General features: G+C 40.2%; 2 protein-coding genes across 2 annotated transcripts in view; one reads left to right on the forward strand and one right to left on the reverse strand.

Annotated features, from left to right (window-relative positions):
• LOC145946456 (uncharacterized) overlaps nt 1-8734 on the forward strand; it is a 12603-nt gene extending 3869 nt beyond the window's left edge. Inside the window, exon 5 of the mRNA XM_083056069.1 lies at nt 8670-8734. Coding sequence (XP_082912195.1) covers nt 8670-8734 — 65 coding nt within the window. The remainder of the gene's footprint in view (nt 1-8669) is intronic.
• A 10698-nt stretch (nt 8735-19432) lies between these two features.
• Nucleotides 19433-19807, reverse strand: LOC145946457 (uncharacterized). The gene has a single exon (XM_083056070.1). The coding sequence runs from the start codon at nt 19805-19807 to the stop codon at nt 19433-19435; it is 375 nt and encodes a 124-aa protein (XP_082912196.1).
• Nucleotides 19808-20121: the final 314 nt, after the last annotated feature.

Genomic DNA, 20121 nt, shown 5'->3' on the forward strand with positions numbered 1-20121 from the left:
AAGCAGTGGTATCAACGCAGAGTACTAGAGAGAGAGAGAGAGAGAGAGAGAGAGAGAGAGAGAGAGAGAGAGAGAGAGAGATACTTTTAATTGGATGTGATACAACTGGCTACGACAGCTCAAAATAAAGTTGAAGACTTGTAATTTACATAAAAAGTATGAAAAAGATCGAATCTAAAGAGTCAGAAAAAGTTTGTTCATTGAAAACATTATTGTTCGGACTTTTTCTTATACCAATACAGAATCTTCAGAGATAAAGCTATTAAAATAGTTTTTTTCTCACAAAGATTAGTATGTAATCGTTTTTATATTTTTAATGATATTTTTAATGAGATTTTAGTGAAGGCAAGATAGTGGTACTATACCCGACCTTAAAACGCCTTGTTAGCCAAAATAAAAAAACACATGTTTAATATTTTTCGATGTACTACGTGTGTGCAAAGTTTCAAGAATATCGGCGAATGGCACTTGAGTAGTGTTACTTGTAAGTTACTTTAATTTTAAATTGTATATTTCATTATTAATTTTCCTATTTCTTTTTTTTAGTAAAAAAATTCTACATTTCATTTACCTTATTTCGCGTATTTTATTGGAGTCTCGAGTCATAATGATTGTGATCGCTTAACCATCCGTTATCGCGACTTTTGCAGCCTTTTCGCGCGATTTCAGTGCAACTCGGAAACGTCCCAATTGCGTACAGAATAAATCGGACACAGCAGATTGAATGATTGTGTCCGATCGACACTGTATCCGTTTACAACTACGTGTCCGTTTCTTACAGTGTGCAATTGACACTGTGTCTGATTGACAATGTGTCCGATTGTCACTGTATTCGATTTCAACCGCAGTGTGTCCGTTTCTTATTGTGTCTGATTGGACTTGTGTCCGATTCATTTAACCTGCTGTGTCCGAATTATTTTATGCCCAGAGAGAGAGAAGAAATAAACCTATGAAAGCGTGTATCTCTCATTTTACATTCTTCGAGTTTTGGTAGGTTTATTTCTTTTTATATTCGAACTATATTACAACAAAATGTCATACATTTCATAATTTTTGAGAATTAAAACATTTCGTTAAAAAAATCATTATGTATCTCATTCTTATGGAACATTCGCGTGCTTATTTACTCACTTCTTTCACATTTTTATGTATGTTCCCATCGTGTTTATGAAAAACTAATTGCACCACCAAAAAATAACTCAATTATAGTGTTTTGAAAAGCTCTCGAGGTAAGCTACAAGAATATGTAATAAAAAATAGGGGGTTTTATTTAAAAAATTCAAGATGACCTTGCCCTGACCTTGGCAACGCCATCCAAGGTCAAACTTGTAAGATCAGTAAATAGATTTTTTAAGCCCTACATTTTTTATAGGAAACATTTTTCTGTAAAACTTATATTTTTCGAGATTTTTCAGGGTTTCCATACTTTTTCCCCACCCTATATAAAATTATTATTTTTATTATTATTATTTCCTCTACTTCTCTTTATCCTCCATCTCAGGGGTGCTGAAATAAGTGGACACTGCCAAGTCCAGTTTCGCTTTCAGTAATGTTTAGAAATGTTCTTGTTATATATTGCATGTTTTTAGTATGATGACTTTTTGTGCTTCTTCGTGATTGTATATAGGTAGTTTTAGCTGTGTCAGGTATTTTTTAACGTGTTCGGTATTATGCCTGTTACAGACATTATTAGTGGTATTATGTATACTTTTTGTTGTTTCCATATTCTTTGTATTTCTTGTGCTGGTGGTGTGTATTTTTCTATTTTCTCATTGTGCTTGTGTTTTATATTTGCGTCATTTGGTATTGGAAATGTCGATCAGATATGTTATTTTTTCTCTTTTCTTTGGGAATGTAATATCTGTAATATCTTTATTGAATTTCATTGTTTTGTCCATGTGAAAGAACATCTTTGTTTTTATCTTTGTTTTTCATGTATTAATATTGTTACGTCCGCGCGACGACTTTGCGATATATCGAATACGCGCAACGCAACATATCACTCGCGCGCACACTCACGCCGTGAAATGAACAAGGCGTATTTAATAAAGGAACTTTAATGACTTAAATAATTACAGAATAATTAGAACGCGTTTAATAAAGATATCGTATGACCGCACGACCGTACAATCCGACAGCTGTCAATTTAGTCCGTTCATATGGCGCTGTTAAACAACAACGCGTCGGTTGTTAATAAACAACCTGTTATAGCCCTAAATAGCTATAACTACTTAAATTACATTCGCTTGACAACGCGTTGGCCGCGAAAAAATCGCATACGCAGCAAGACACGCGCGAAGTCTAAAAGTTACAAAAATGCAAGCGAAGCGAAGGAGACTTCGAATTTCCTTCGCTTGCATCCAGGACTTTGATCAAGAGGGCCTGTTACCAGGCACCCCCTCCGATCAAAAGATTCCAAAATCTGGCTATAAAACCGAACAGTAGACGCGCTCGCGGCAGTCGCAAATTAAGAACCAGATTACAAATAACGCCGTCGCTAAGATATTAACATACGCGAACCGCCGAATGTTCTAAGTTGTACGAACGTCGCCGAACGACCGTAATTCTAAACCATTCGAGGATACAACGCGAGCGCGAGTACTCTAACGGAGATAAGAGTTAAATAAAAGTGTAAACTGTTTAAATAAAAACCAAGTATATTTCTAAGAAGAACTACAATTTATTCATGATATATAAAATTCCGAATCGGACAACCCTAACACCCAGAGATCCCAATCTCAAATTCGACGCGACCCCTGTGCCTTACTCGAGGCACACAACAAACCCCTTGACGATGATCTCCTGGAAACGCTATGGGATGCAATCCAAGGACATAACACTGCCCCCCTTCTTCAAGATTGTTGTCCCGACAATCAACAATGGGGGCCGCTTCACCGCTGACTCCATTCAAAATTTTTGTGCTCCAATGTCGACTCCAGGGCACCGACGAATCTTCCTGCACTACTCTGGACTCTTGCCCAGGTTACCGAGCGACTCGCCATACTGGTCCCAATCGAGGAACACCTTATTCAAATATCGATCCCAAAGTTTCGACGAATCCTTCTGCTCTACCCTGAGCCCCTGCCCAGGTTACCAAGCGATTCGCCATCCTGAACCCAATCGACCATCAGCATTCCTCTTGAAACGTCCTGGTATCCCTTGGCTGCATGACTTCCGGCATTCAGAGGATCTTCGGACAACAGGGGGGTATCTACTATGGATCCGTTGTCCTCGAAGGGACTCCCCAAGTCCCTGCCTCGGCATTTGTCTTATAACCCACAAGAAAACTACAGATCAAAAACCGTAGGTGAGGCAGTCTTCTTGTGAACTTTCCTAACGTCTCTCACGACACGATAGGTAATGGTCCCTTTCCCAATGACAGTGTTGTCCATTTTAAATAAACAATTTTCTGCACGAAAATAAACAAAAGAAACGCAAGAATATTCACAAAAATTTTAACGCGATTTATTCTCTCATCTCTACGAAAACTATATTTCAAAAACGGAATCAAAATGTATACGCGATTTAAAAAAAAAATATTTTATATCTATTATTAGAAAGCTGCTTCTTGTGAAGCTCCTTAGTCTTACGCTTCGCCGCCCGCAGCATCATCGCTTCCAGAGTTGTCCTCGTAGATGATCCTCGATGACTCGTTATTCGTTCAATCCCGGACGAGCCTCCAAAATGTTACGTCCGCGCGACGACTTCGCGATATATCGAATACGCGCAACGCAACGGGCCGCCGGGACACTCGCGCCAGGAAATGAACAAAGCGTATTTAATAAAGGAATTTTAATGACTTAAATAATAACAGAATATTCAGAATAGCGTTTAATAAATACATATATCGTATGACCGCAAGACCGTACAATCCGACAGCTGTCAATCTAGTCCGTTCATATGGCGCTGTTAAACAACAATGCGTCGATTGTTAATACACAATCCCCTTGACGATCTCCCGGAAACGCTAGGGGATGCAATCCAGAGGGACGTAACAATATTATATTTGAGTCGTTCGCTCCGAGAACAACTTAAGTCGACTTAAGTTTTTGCACAAAAAATTAAATTAAAGATTCAACGCTGTGATTCGAGTTATTAAACATTATGCTCTTCAGCTTATATATTTTTTAATATAGAAGTATACTATTTAGTAATGATTTATTACAAAAAAAATCAATTTTAAGGCAATATGATTGTTTTTAGTATGGAGATTACATAAAAAGTCGTTCTGACGATTGACTACAATAACATGTAAAACATCTTTGACGTCCGAAAAAACTATTATTAATATACAAAAGCTGCTATTTAGCATCAATTTCAATTACACATAAAATAAAACATTAATTAATTTAAAAGAAAACTACAACAGTTGTAGATTAATGTAATGTAGAATAAAATAAATATTTGTCCACCGAGATACTCTAAGTTTTCTTTTAAATTAATTAATGTTTTATTTTATGTGTAATTGAAATTAATGTTAAAAAGCAGCTTTTATATATTAATAATAGTTTTTTCGAACGTCAAAGATGTTTTACATGTTATTAGTCAAGTTGTAGTTAATCGTCAGAAAAACGATTTAAATCATATTTAATGTAATCAATGATAAAAACAATTATATTGCCTTGAAATTTGTTTTTATGGTAATAAATCATTACTAAATAGTATACCTCTATATTAAAAAATATAAAAGCTGAGGAGCATATTGTTTAATAACTCGAATCACACCGTTGAATCTTTAATTCAATTTTTTGTGCAAAAACTTAAGTCGACTTAAGTCGTTTTTCGAGGAAACTGCTTATATATGTACATTATATACAGAAATCTGAGCGAGTAACTGTGAACTTAACAAGCAATGACATCGATAGCACGCTACTGGCGCACTGATGGCGGTGCGCCGTTGCAACCGCACAATACAAAATATTATTCAAAGACCTTAAAATAGCTAGGAAATTAGCGAAACTGAACAGATTTATTGTTTGGATGAATAACAACACAATGATAAGCGAATTTAAAAAAACGACTTAAGTCGTTTTTCGAGCGAACGACTCATTTAATATGTGTATTAATATGATAAATTTATTACATGTATTAGTTGAATTAACTGGAAATCTTAAATATTTTTTATATTGCAATTTGTTGAATACAAAAAGTACACACTTACATTATCTTTCTATGTAGTCTCCATGGCGTGCAATACAAGTGTTCTAGTGCTTCGAGAGCATGGATACCTCTAGAAGAAAAATCTTTTACTTGAGAGTGTAAGCACTCATGCAACGCCAACTTTACCTTTTCGTCGGACCAGAGATTTGCCTCCCATCGTTTCTTTGAGTGTCTTCCATATCCGTCGTATTCGGCAAACCTTGCTCTTAATGATTTTCATCGGTCTTTGGACCGCTCAAATGGGAGGCAAGTCTCAAAAAGTCAATTCTGAAAATGTGAAAATTACAAAAATAAGCGAATTTACTAGATTTAAACCAATGAAATTATAAATTATCTATTAAAATTCGCTTATTTTTATAATTTCCATCCAGTTACGTGATACGGTGAATTGATCCCCAGGTCCGATGTGAAACAGGCGGTGCATGAATGCCTATACTTTCAAGTAAAAGACTTTTTTTTTTAGATATCCATGCACTTCCGAAGCGCTGAAACACTTGTATTGCACGTCATGGAGACTACGTAGAGAAATAATGTGTGTTCTTTTGTATTCAATAAGTTACAAGATAAAAAATATTTAAAATTTTCAGTTGTGTTGTGTGCCTCGGGTAAGGCACAGGGGTCGCGTCGAATTTGAAATTGGGATCTCTGGATGTCAGAGTTGTCCGGTCCGGGATGAAGAAAATTGTAGTTCTTCTTAGTAATATACTTGGTTTTTATTTAAACAGTTTACACTTTTTGTTTAACTCCTATCTCAGTTATGATACTCGCGCTCGCGTCGTGTCTCTAATAATTTCGGATTACGGTTGTTCGGCGATGTTCGTGTAACTTAGAATATTCGGCGGTTCGTGTATGTCTATAATTCAGCGACGGCGTTACACATAATTCGGTTCTTAATTTGCGACTGCCGCGAACGTGTCTACTGTTCGGTTTTATAGCCGGATTTTGGAATCTTTTTATCGGAGGGGGTGCCTGGTAACAGGCCCTCTCGGTCAAAGTTCTGGATGCAAGTGAAGGAAATTCGAAGTCTCCTTCACTTCATTTGCATTCTTGCAACTTTTGGATTTCGCGTGTGTCACGCTGCGTATGCGGTTTTTTCGCGGCCAACGCGTTGTCAAGCGGATGTAATTTAAGTAGTTATAGCTATTTAGAGCTATAACAGTTGACTCACCTAATATTAATATGATAAATAGTATAAATATTTATCTTACATTATAAAAAAGAATTTGAACATAATTGCAATTGAAAAAATTAAATAACTGCATTTGTTTATTTCAGCTTTATCCATCTGATCGATTATATGCAAACAAACATGATGCACAGAGTGTTGTTAAACTCATATAGAGAGTTTATTGAAGTTCTCGAAGCGCACATCGCGTTTTTGCCAGACAACACATTGTTGGATAACAACGTCATTGACACTATTTTAGAAGAACGTCGATTAATATCGCACGCTATTCAAGTATGTTTCTCACTTTACATATAAAAAAGGTATATTTAACGAATAAAATAATTTCAGAAATAGTTAAGTAATAATAGAGAAATAGTACGTAAAAGAATTGTCGAATAATGTAAACTTAGATTTCGTTGTGTCTCCAGGGTGAGACACAGGAAAGTACTGGGTCGTTGCCAGAATAAGAAATTGGGATCTCAAACTCCGCTTAACCAACGCGGATCGTTCTCGATTTATTAAGTAAATTTATTAAAAAATTTTTCTTTTTCATTAATAAACGTAGTGTTGGTACATTCGGTTGTCTATTTAGTCACACGGCCCTTCCTTTGGACTTTATGCTATTTGTTGAACTAGAGACTTGACGTTGTTTCTGAATTGAATTCTAATTAGCGATTGCTCTTATTAATGGGTCGGAATCTAATTTGCGACTACTAGGTATGATCTCGCTACCTGTCCTTCGTGGTTTCCGCTTCTTCTATTCTTTTCGCTGAGAATCCTTAAAAACAGGCCCTTGATTGGTTAGATATACAGGATCTCCCGCAACGTGATGTCCATAACTGTGTATTCTTGGTGTCATTCTAAGTCAAAAAGTCTTAATACATATATGCCCTAAAGTCGATTGTTTTAAAGTTATAGCGAAAAAACAAAATTGCATAAAATAGGAACAGTATTATTTATTAAAGATAATATTATTTATTGAACGATAATATTAAACAATAATTAACTACTTTATAAATTGTTCAAAATGATCACCATTTTAGTCTACACACACTTCTGCTCTTTGAATTATTGATGTTATGGAACGCAAAAGAAGTTCCGCATCATTACGTATATCGTTACAAGCATCTGTTATTTTGTTTAATAACTGCTGCCGATTGACTGGCTTATCTGCATAGACTAGAGATTTCATGTGTCCCCACAAAAAATAATCCATAGGAGTTAGATCGGGAGATCTTGCAGGCCAATTTATTGAACCTAGTCTATGCAGATAAGCCAATCAATCGGCAGCAGTTATTAGACAAAATAACAGACGCTTGTAATGATATACGTAATGATGCGGAACTTCTTTTGCGTTCCATAACATCAATAATTCAAAGAGCAGAAGTGTGTGTAGACCAAAATGGTGGTCATTTTGAACAATTTATAAAGTAGTTAATTATTGTTTAATATTATTGTTCAATAAATAACATTATTATCTTCAATAAATAATACTGTTCTTAGTTTATGCATATTTGTTTTTTCGCTATAACTTTAAAACAATTGACTTTAGAGCATATGTTTATTAAGACTTTTTGATTTAGAATGACACCAAGAATACACAGTTTCAGTATGGACATCACGTTGCGGGACACCCTGTATATTAACATACGCGTCTAAAATCTGAGTGCAAGCGAAGCAAGTCAAAGTCGAAACTCTTCATTTGCACTCCCGCGATTTCCGGTTTCCGCAAGTGACTTGCTGCGTTATCGTTTTTGCGCGGTAAGCGTTTAGGAAAGAACTCATTTTATATTCATATAACTTATATTATTAAAATATAATACTAAATAGTTATAATCATTCGAAATATAACAATTTATTAAACTAAAGTTTTGGCAAAACCAATTATTGAACTCTTTTATAATCAATAAATACAGAAAATTTTCTGCTTTAATAGTAAACACTTTTTGTAGACTTAAATTTATTTATCATTAATGATAAGTATGAAACGAATTGCACACAATGAATAGTAATGATAATAGTCCAATTCTGAACTCTTCTCTCGAAAGAGATGCTACTGTATATCATTCTTTGGAATATAAGAATGTTTTTTCACAAATAAATTTAAATATTTTGTAAGTTAGATTATTTTTTTAAAGATGTCATAAATATTTCTAAGAAATTAATTCTTCCTACACGTGTGTGAGTGTAATATCATAATGACGCAGATGCATTTGATATAAATATTAATATGCATTTTTTATTTGATATTTGAGACTTTCGCGGAGTACATTAGCATTGATTTTCGGATTTGATCCGCACAGATATTTTTCTTAATTCCGACGTTTTGTGAACATTTCAGCTCACTTCATTAAAGAGGAACAACCTGATACTGAGCTGTTCCTTGTCGAGTCTTCCTTTTTATAGTGAACGATTGGGGGAGTGGGTGTTGGTAGGGGAGAGGAGGAAGAGGTGGGGGATTTAGTTAGCCAATCATGGCAGTTTTTAAGGAACTGGGAGTATGGATTGCCAAATTGCACTGAATTTTTGTCCGTTATCTCTGTTTAAATTGTTAGGGTGCTTTTGAATTTCTAAGGATTCCCTGTATTTTCTAGGGAAGTAAGGGTTAGTCTTGGTCAGTATTGATGTTTCCTCAAACAAGATTTTGTCCGCTTTCTAGGTTGTGTTCTACTAGTGCTGATTGTGTTGTGTTTCAGTCTGACCATGATGTTTTTTATGCGAGTGCATCCTCCCAGTTTCTCCTATGTAGACCTTACTACAGGAGCAAAGATACTCTGTATACTCTGTATACTCCTGGAGTATTCCTCATGTTCCTCATCCCTTTAATCGAACACTGCCTCACCACTACATATTTCAATTACAGTAAACAATTCTACAAACAAATCACAGGCGCAGCTATGGGCTCTCCAATTTCCCCAATCATAGCCAACATTTTTATGGAACATTTCGAATCCCGAACCATTCATAAAAGCTAACTAAACCGAATACGGCATTGTTATGTAGACGACACTTTTGTTATCTGGCAACTTGGAAAAGAAAAACTCCATAAGTTTCTACATTTCCTCAACACACATCCCAACATTACATTCACAATGAAAGTCGAACAAAACAATAAACTTCCTTTCTTGGACATTTTAATCACAAGAAAATCAAATGGCTCCTTGGGTCATCAAGTCTACAAAAAACTCACACACATCAACCGATATCTCCATGTCTCTTCGCACCATCACTCAGTTAAAAAACAATTAGTCTTGGATTCATTAATATACAGAGCACTTTCCATCTGCAATCAAGACAACATCCAAAACAAACTTAAAGAATTAAAACACACTCCTACAAAACGGCTACACGATAACGCAGATAAATAAAACGATCAAAAAACACCAGACCAAGAAAGCCCTCAGACACAGACTGAACAACTTAAAGAATGATCGAAAAAGATAGAACCGAAAGAAGATAGAAGAATACCCATCACCTTACTTCCATACATACATGGAATAACAGACAAAATCGGCAGGATCCTAAACAAACATCATATCAAAACTATCTACAAACCACCAACAAAAATAGGAAAATATCTAAACAACCCAAAAGACAAAAGAGCCTCATTGGATACTCCATATACAGAGTTCCTTGCTCCTGTGGTAAGGTCTACATAGGAGAAACTGGGAGGACATGCTGGCAAGCACACGCATAAAAGAACATCAAAATGCAGTCAGACTAAAACACATAACACAATCAGCACTAGCAAAACACAACCTAGAAAGCGGACACAAAATCTTGTTTGAAATTTAATATATACTACAAAAAAGATTGATATAATCCATAAAAACTTACCTTTTCGAAAAAAGGTAAAAAAGGCGCCGAGTATACGCGCGCCAGTGACAAATTGAAGTTGCAAAGCTATATAGAGTTGTACTAGAAAAGTAATGATATCAAAAAAATTACGCCAAGTGAAAATAAAAACTTATACCAGTGAAAAATTAAGGTTGCAAACCTATTTTTTATGCAAAAATTAAAAATTAATACAAATAAAAAAATAAAAAAATGTTAATTAAAAAAACTTGGCGATGCTATAATATATTACAAAACTAACTTTAGCGTATTGTTAAATTTAGCAGTGCCATGTTTTTTTAATTAACATTTTTAAATTTTTTTATTCGTATTAATATTTAGAACTACATAGAAAATACTATACATTACATATTAATAGAATTACTATACATATTATTAATATATATATATATATATAAGCAGGGTATATCTAAATAAGTGCGAAAAATTTTAGGATGATTCTTTGTCGAAAATTAAGGGAGGTTTCTTATATAAACATGTACTCTTTACGCAGTACTACACTTTTACTCACGCAGTACTACACTTTTCTATAAGGGTTGTTAGTTTCATTCCCTTACAACGATACAGGAAAATGAAAAAAATATTAATAAATATCCTATTTATTAGTGGAAAATATCCACCAAGTTTCATTTTTTTAATTTGTCTGAAATTTGAGAAAAAAATAAAAACTTAATTTTTATCTCCCTCTTTAGAAAAGTGTAACTCCTCAGAAAGGGATATAAGAATATGTTTATATAAGAAACCCCCCTTATTTCGACAAAGAATTATTTCCTAAAATTTTTCGCACTTATTTAAATACACCCTGTATATAGTATATATATATAATATTTAGTGCTGATTTTTATTGTTGTTTCTTTTTCTTTCTTGCATCTTTCTCATCCGATATCGCATTTTATCACCTGCATGTTGTAACCAATTCCTTATATGTTTCACAATCAATGCAATGATGCAATCAGGTGTTTTTTCTTTTACATGAGTCACAGCCCCTGTGGATAATATACGAGGGTGGATCAATAAGTACCTGTGTTTGAAGACAGGTGGTATTGCTGAGGGAAGTTCGCATTATCATCGTGTATTATCATCTTTCAAACGACGCCATACCAAATTTCAGACTGATTCATAGATTAGTTTTGATTTGACAGCCATTTGTATTAAACGTGTTTGGTGTTTTTCGATACAATGGAAAAAGAGCAAATCGATCCGTAATTCGCTTTTTATTTTTGAATGGAAAAACGACGAAGGGTCCCCATAGACAGCATCCAACTTCACTTTTATTTCTTCGTACGTTTTTCCATTCAAAAATAAAAAGCGAATCACGGATCGATATTGCTCTTTTTCCATTGTATCGAAAAACACCAAACACGTTTAATACAAATGGCTGTCAAATCAAAACTAATCTATGAATCAGTCTGAAATTTGGTATGGCGTCGTTTGAAAGATGATAATACACGATGATAATGCGAACTTCCCTCAGCAATACCACCTGTCTTCAAACACGGGTACTTATTGATCCACCCTCGTATACACATTTACATTAGTGAATAAATATATTAGAAAATATACTCTATTTATATTAAAAAAAATATTAGTACACTACGCAAAACAATTAGGGAAGCGCTTTAAAACTTGCAAAATTTGATGATATTTAAGAAGCCATATCTTAGCTTAGAGAGGTCGTAGAACAATGTTCCTGGACGCATTTTAACGGATGAAGCCTCGACTTTAAAGTGGGTAAGGTAGCATTATTCGTCTCATCGAACTGTTTTTCGTGTGAGGCTTAAAATCAGATCGCGAAAAAACTCTGGAAATTTCTTGACTTTATAGTTGTCCATGGAAAAAGCAGGTATGGAACCATAAATGCCACCACATTGGCTTTGAAGGGGGAAACCTTCTCTTTAAAATGCCGCAAGGAACATTGCTCTATCATGTCTAGGAGCCGTGTTACCGCATTTCAAAGTCACCCCTGCATTTTGCAAGATTTTTAGCAACACCACCGGCATTCGCGTTATCCGATGTACATCACGAGAAAGTGTGACGCGTATATATGTGTGACTTGCGTAAAATCGGTTTCTTGTTTTTCAACGCTCACCTAATTGTTTTGCGTAGTGTATTTAAAAAATCGTTAACAAGTTATAACATGTGAGATGTATAATTCTTATACATCTTACATGTTAATAAATATTTTTATACATTATTCACAAAGAATATAAATAACGAAGTAATGCGAATAGAAAGAAATTGAGAAGCAGATATGTAAATAATCTTTTATTAAAGTAAAGTACACTTATCAACTATAGTGTTTACAAAAGTAGAATTTTCGATTGCAACAGTTTTTTTGCACCAGTCCAAGATAGCTTGTGTTCTACCTCAAATGTAATGCAGGTTGTAAGTATATTGGAAATCATTTTTACTGTGTCATCACCAATATACTTTATTTTCTTGTGAGATATTTTTTTGGAAATCTTTATAAATTTATTTTACTATTAAAATCTGAATTTATTTTGAGCCATTACATATAACCCATTACATATCTGTTCAAACTTGTATGGTGCGAATAGAGAGAAGATAGAGAGAACTGCTCGAGAAAGTGCAAGGTCTTTTCTTCGGATTCCAATAAATATGATAAATATAATAAATTACAATAACATAAATTATCAGATTGTTTCAAACAATTCAAACAGATTAAAAAGAAATTGAAATAAATATATACCTTGTAACAGCAATGTTAGAATATCATTCAGGATGGACAATAAAAAACATCTTTAAATATGACAAGCAGCAAATATTGGTTCAATGTAAGAGAACAGTGCTACTCAAGGAATCATTTTTCCTAATAAAATTTTTTTGTGTTTATACTGTGACGTTGCCGTCACGACGCGCGTCCCTCCGGCCGACATCGCGAGGCAAGGGCAGAGCGGCCGCGCCACGCGAGAGAGAGTACGAGAGCCATACCGATTTTCCCCGAAGAGACGGTTTGCGATAGCGTCGATATTCTAAATTTTAATTCGCATTTATTTTAATTTTTTTATATCGTACTGGGAGCCTTGCCGAGAAGATGTAACTTAGTAACAAAGGAGAAGTAGCGATATCAGAAACATTGTCGACAACCTTGGCGGGACATAAAAACAAGCCGGAGCAGCGTTATTTACCAAGTATTGGAATTCAGTCGATCCAAGGACGCGGCCGTTACAGCGCGGAACGCGCAAACCCTAAGACAGGGCAGTAACGCACCCTGCAGGGACAAGAACGGTATCCCGGATCGACGAGGGCGGAAGTTATCACGCGGCAGATGCAAAAATCGATGTCAACCACACCTCTGGATGTTACGAGGCCCCTTGGGTCCTTGACCGACGAGGCTACCGAAAACGTGGCGTAATTAACGCCTAAAATAATTGTCGCGAAGTCCCGATAAGGGCGCCGTCACCATAAGTATGGCCATGCGTATGCCGCGCGACAGCGATAAGGCACGCAACGCCGTAATTAGGTGGGCGTTCGCGCACCTCCTTTCGCACAGGATTGAGCCCCGATATCGACCCAGGGCAATAGATCCTTCACTCTCGTACTGCCTGTCGTGCTTATCGCGTGTTCGTTCCAGAGCCCGATTACCGAGGATGCAAAAGAGCTACCGAGGGCTTAAGAAATCGGCTTGTGAGATTTTCGAGGAACGCCGAGGGAGGGAAGTCTTATCGGTGAGGCTACCCGTGTCGTGAGTAACAATTACGTTCTTGTACGTTCGAGCTTTGGCCGCTCTAACGTCGTCGCGAGCTTTTTGTGGTTTTGGAATTTGTGAGGGCTTGGCCCGACCTTTTGGAAGTTTGCGTTTGCGAGCGACCGACGTTAAGTGGCGAGAGCCTTCGAGACCGTCAGTCCGTCAATTCTATCACGCGGTGATATCGTCTTTCCGGAATTCGGTCGAGTATTGCATATCGCGGTTGTGCGTTGTCGCGCCTCAGTGTAATTGCGTTGTGTGATTGAGGCCCAGTTCTACCAACGTCGGTTAACTTTAACTTACTTTTAATAACATATCTAAAAAGAGACAAAGATATAGTTTAACCGGAGGTTTAAGTTAACCGACGTTGGTAGAACTGGGCCTGAGAGCGTCGTCGTCGTAACCGGCCGTTGCCGACGTGAGAGTCTTGTCGCGGGACTTAGATCCTATCTGATTGAGGAGCGTTTGAAAATAGAGTCGCGTGATTTATCTATTGAAGCGAAAACGTGTAGTACTTGCGACCATCGGCGAGAAAGCGCGGAAGCAAAAGACCGCCAGCGCGCGAGAGAGCGAGAGAGCGAAGTCTCGGCTACGTGGCCGCCCGTCGGGTATCGATTGCCCTGCATTAGATCGCGCCGCGAGAGAATCTCTTGTAACTTCTCGTTGTCGAAAAATCCCGACCAACTATTATAGTGCGCGCTATCGTTATTAGCAATCTCGCGACTATGGTTTACTTGTGATCGTCGATCGCGAAATTGTGCGATCTCACTATGAGTTATTAAGTACGTCTTGTTTTTTTTTACGATGGAAAATGCTTTTACGCACACCACGACTCCTTGAGGGAGGATTTGAAACCCCGAGGGCCTACCGTGATAGTGCGGGACTCGTGATCCTGACCTTGAAGGAGTCGGACCCAATACCCGCTAAAAATCACCGGTAATCTCGTGCACTTTCGAGGACCCACCCGGAACCGCTTTCGCATAACTTCAGGTGGATCCCCATTGGCATGACCCGTTTCCGGGCTCACACCCTGTGATGTACCCTCGAGAGGGTACATCACGTAAAACTCCCCAGCCCCCTCCTCCCTAGAGGGCGGCTACGAGGAGCGACAGGATTACTTGTCGCTCTCCCTTCGTCCCGGGGGTGTCGTGCAATGGGATTGGGAGCCCTCACTTCCTTTTCTTTTCACCCCGGACGGCGAACCACATCAGTGATCCGACCCCAACTCGAGACATACACAATAAGTCACAAGGACTCTACTATACAAGGGGGGACGTATCCGAACCAGCCACTACCCCTAGGGGTTGAAAGCCGGTCGCAGTCCCCCTAACCACATTAAATTACTAATCCACAACCATAAATTAAAACCACAGACAGAGGGCGTATCCGAGTCGGCCATCTCTCATTTATAGGGAGTATGCCAGCCGCAGCTCCCATAACCAACATTAGACTCGTACGAGTGACATACATAAATAACAATGTTAACCAAAGACAGAAGACGCATCTGAACCGGCGAGCCGGCCGCGGTCTCCATATCTAACAGTGGACAACGACTACAAAAACAGGACTCTCGGGTGTTCCCCCATCGGGGCGTCCCGGAGCCTGTCTCCTCTTACCAGGGGTGGCCTCTCGGCCCCCCGTCAACCTGGTTGGGGGAGAGACGGACCGAGCACATTTGCCCGACCCGAGTCTGTGCCCCGCCGGCTTTCCAACGCCAGCGCAAATGACACAGCGGGGCGGCGCCACGCACCCAGCAGCCCGATGCCCCAGCATCCCGCAGCGGTAACAAAGATCGCTGCGGTCCACTATCGACCCACATATCAAGACCGCATGGCCAAAACCTAAGCAGCGGAAGCACTGGACAGGGCGGTGACCCGACGGAATAACCGTCAGACCACCCACCCCACCCTTCGCTCCACCACCAGCCTCCGCGCCACGCCGATCAGGCAGCGGAGCCAAATGGTCCCGACATCGGACCTCGAAGACATCCGAATCTCCCCGGACCTTATGTCGTCGACCGAGCATCCACCAAAGGATGCCGCCTCAGAGACTATCTCCTCCTTGGAGAGGAATCTTATCATTCTCCTGAGGCGGACTTCTTGCGTCCTAGAGAGGCGCGAGATTACCACATCTCGTGACCCCTCAAATACCGTCTTGAGGCGGGCCGACAGAAGGTCAGCCTTTGCTCCCAAATCTTTTCCGGGGATCCGGAGCAGGATGCCACCGGTAATACCCCGGCGCATCCCTATCCCCGAGATCCCCAACTCCAACAGATTGACCCTCTTCTTTGCTTCGGACAACACCGAAGCATATGAGGGTCGGTCCTCTTTTTTTCTCACCACCGTCAGCGAAACCGTCGACGTGGCGGGGGCATGCACCATCCTGATCGCTCCCCGGGCCCGAAAAGGGGCCCCCGAGAGAGCGGACACCACTGACTTTGGGCTCCGCTTGGCCCGACGCACCCGACGAGACCTCCTCGCGCCTCTCCTTGTAGTCACCCTGGACCCGAGGGCATCCGCAACACCCTCCGCGATCGCAGAAGGAGCAGAGCCCCCGGGAACAGGGACAACCCCGGACGATGTGCTCCCCTCTTCTCTTGCTGGTGCCAGGGGCCTGGAAGCCCCTCCCAAGGGAGGGGTTCCAGCCCGAGCAACAGGTGGAAAAACGGGGTCCAAAGACCCCCCAACCCCCAGCAAGCAATGGTCTAACAGCGACCATTACCGCCGACACGATGTCGCCCCTGAGATCCAGCAGCCGCTGGTCCAGGAGCGACAACAAATCCTCAGAGGCGGCAGAGAACCCCACAACCGTCCTCATATCCGGGAACGAGGGGGCATCCCCCACCCCCTCTTTTCTCTTAACCCGTGGAAACTCCCCCGGAGACGAGGGAGGCGGCCTCTTCCTCGCTGACTTCTCATCCTCCTTGGTGGAAAGCTCCCTTCCATAAACAAGGGCGTCAAACCCCCATAGAGGGGAGGCACGCCTTAAGAGTCTCCAGTTCCGCCGTGACTCGATTTACCTCTTTTTTGAAACCTGCAATTCGCCTACGCAGGCCCTCGTTCTTCGTTTGCAGACCCTCTACCCTGGAATCCGCAGAGGCCTGCAGACGATCCTCCATTTCAGCCACAATGACGCCAACACGGCCAGACGACACACGTAGTTCCCGGGCCATAATATCAAGCCGTCGGTAATATCCGACACCTTGTCAATTTGGTCCAGGAACTTCCTCGCCAAGTCTTTCAAGCCTAAAGGGGAGACGTCCGTGAGTTTATCACAAAACGCCTCCCGAGATGGAAGATTCTTCCATCCAACCCCCGTCAGGTCGGGACCAAGAGCCGGGTCCAAAATCCTTTCTACGTTACGTAGATAGATAGCCTCGCGTTCGGCCGCATTCATCCGCTCCTTAGCCTCCGCAAGGCCCACGTAATCTCTGATTGTCTTTGGACGATTCCGCTTCTTAATAAAAGGAGACTTACCCCGTTTCATTGTCGATGGCTCTTCTTCCATACGAATCTCCTCAGGAGATGATCCCTTAGAAGAGCGGGAAGTGGACAACGCCTCCAAGGCGCGAACTTCTTCCTCCACCATCACGCTTCTCTCCAGGCTCCCACGAAGTTCCCTCAACATGGGATCGTTGGGAAGCCCCATGTCCTCGATCCTGGTGAGTAAGACCCGAGGCGTAACTCCAGCCAGGATGTTATCGTGGATGCGCATGATCGCATCTTTCTCGCAGCGGACCTTCCTTGTATCCCGGGCGATAGTCCGTTCCTCTGGTACCCTCGCCGGCAAGGTACCAGATGGCCCGACGTCTGATGACGACGATCATGATATCCGAACCCATGGCGTTCGTCCTCCATATCTGAAACAAAAGATTTGGTTTTCTGTCGGGGTTTTCCTTCCCTTAGGAGGTTGTCTTGCCGGACTAACGGAGCCTCCACTTCGGGTGTTATTTCGGTGTTTTCTTTCACCTAAGCTCCGGTACCTCAGGCGCGCTAATGCCCGTACATTTTAGACAAGTCTAAGATGCCCGTGAGGGTAAGTACTTCTTGTCTAACATTTGATTGTCGTTGTTGAAGTTAATTTGATTATTACTCTGTTTTTTTTGTATTATTATACATACTTTTCATTATTATTCTTAATCTGATTATTACTGTCATCTGCTTTATTTTCAATTATTATTTTCTTTATTTTGTTTTATAATAAATTTCTGTTATCATTTTTGGTTAATTATTTCGAGTCTTTTATTTGGTGTTACGTCTCGTCATGTACAATTGTAAGTCCTGTGTTCGATTTACGTCGCGATTTTGCTATTCTTGATTAGTTTCGCGGCAACACCTCCCTGTCCCTCTACCGTTAGGAGAGCTGACTGGCCCGTAGCGCGCTTTCGATCAAGATGTCGCGTTAGATTATTTCGCGAAGTGACGCGTGAAAGACCGCGTTTGGCGCCCAATCATAATTAACGTTTCGCGACTAATACGGCCCTTTTCTCCGCTGCGGTACGCGCGGAGCACCCGACATCCCAGCTCCCTCGCGCGAATTAAACATTGATATCTTTATGTGAACGACTCCGTTTTGTTCTTCCGACTTTCGCGAGTCGGAAGGAAAAGTCGTCGCAATACATATTATCCGATAACAAGAATGGTCTTTATAAATAGCAAAAATAGAATGACTTATGTTTTTGGATCAAATGGCAGGTGTGCCAAATGATAACTCAAAGAAGTCCAATATCTCACTGTTTCCTCGAAGAAGCCGAATATCTCAGTTTCCTCGTCATTCTCATCACTGAAAAGAAAATATTTATTACAACTAGATAACCTCAAATTTGTAACAGAGTAATGTAGTTTAAAATTAATTATTTGATGTATCTAATAAATATTACGTGAATATATGTATTATAAAAATATTTTCTATAATTTTATGTAACATTCGATACAAATTTAATTAAAAGAGAAAGAAGATTACCTTAAATCGAAGTCACACTACTCTCAGGAAAGTCGTCCCTCGCAGAAATAATTGATCAGCACAATTAGAAGAGATCCTTTTTTTGCGATCAGCGCGGGCGGGGAAAAGACATTTACGTCTACCCGAGGGCCGGCCGGGTTATGTGGGACTCGGGAAGTCTTCCCAATACCCACTAAAAATCCCGCCCGGGTCCAAACTTGACCCAGACTCTATAGATGGTTGGACCCACAAGAACCGTTTGACACAATACTTTTGTGGGCCTAGCCCAGATGCGCGTGTTTCTCGCGCCCTTCTCTCTGCCGTTTCTCCTCTGTCCATACTTTGTAAATCTCCCTTATAAATACTTCTAAAATTGAGTAAGATTTACGTCCACGCAACCCCAGAAATCACCCCCCTTAATTACTTCCAGACTTGTGTAGGACTCGCGTCCGCGCAACCCCAGAAGTAACCCTCCTTAAATCGCTCCCTTACATGTCTCTAGCATTGCTAATAACAGTGCTGTCATCTCGTCGGTGCGAATACCCTATGTTTCGAGTTATAAATATGTATAAGTCGTGTATTTTCCGTTTGGTCTACCGTCAGTCACTGCTCGTGTCTTGTTGGGACCTTTCTTCCTCACTTTCTGAAACAGCGATTGATTGCGACTCACGCGCTTGTCTTTCGTGTTCCCTTTCCTCTTTAGTCCTCATGACTTTCTCCCCAAACTTCATGAAGGCTAACCAGGCTTTCTTGCTATTGCAAATAGCCCGCATCACTATGTTCAGTGACAAGTTGTCCCCAATGACCTCTGTCAGTGCTTCTCTCTCCGCCGTCCACGCACTGCATCTCGCAAGTGTGTGGTCGGCGGTATCCTCCCTCCTGCTGTCGCAATGTTCGCAACGAGCCGTATCCGCCTTTCCTATCCTGTACAGATAGGATCCGAAACAACCGTGTCCCGATATAATTTGAGTCATTCGGTATGTTAAGCATCCATGATCCTTTCTAACGCGTCGCTTCAAATCGGTGCGGCGTAGAGTATGATCGACAATATAACATTAGCGTATAATTTACGCTTAGTCTCTTTCGGCCCTCTCAGATTGGGCATCAATCTACCTAGGGCTCTAGTGACCTTGGTCACTTTTGTTTCAACATAGTCCAGGTGATCCTTGAAAGTTATTCTGCTGTCCAGAATGACTCCGTGGTACTTTATTGTACCCTTGATTCGAATTAACTCTCCTCCTACCGTAAGAGTTGGGAAAGCGTTAGGTGTTTGCCTACCGTGGAACAG

This window comes from Prenolepis imparis, unplaced genomic scaffold (genome assembly GCF_030444845.1).
Source record: "Prenolepis imparis isolate NDT839.2.m4 unplaced genomic scaffold, iyPreImpa1.0 SCAF_16, whole genome shotgun sequence".
In the NCBI taxonomy this organism is placed as follows: domain Eukaryota; kingdom Metazoa; phylum Arthropoda; class Insecta; order Hymenoptera; family Formicidae; genus Prenolepis; species Prenolepis imparis.

Excerpts from the sequence above, each read along its gene's own strand:
- LOC145946457 (XM_083056070.1), bottom strand. The coding sequence starts at position 19,807 with ATGACTCAAATTATATCGGGACACGGTTGTTTCGGATCCTATCTGTAC.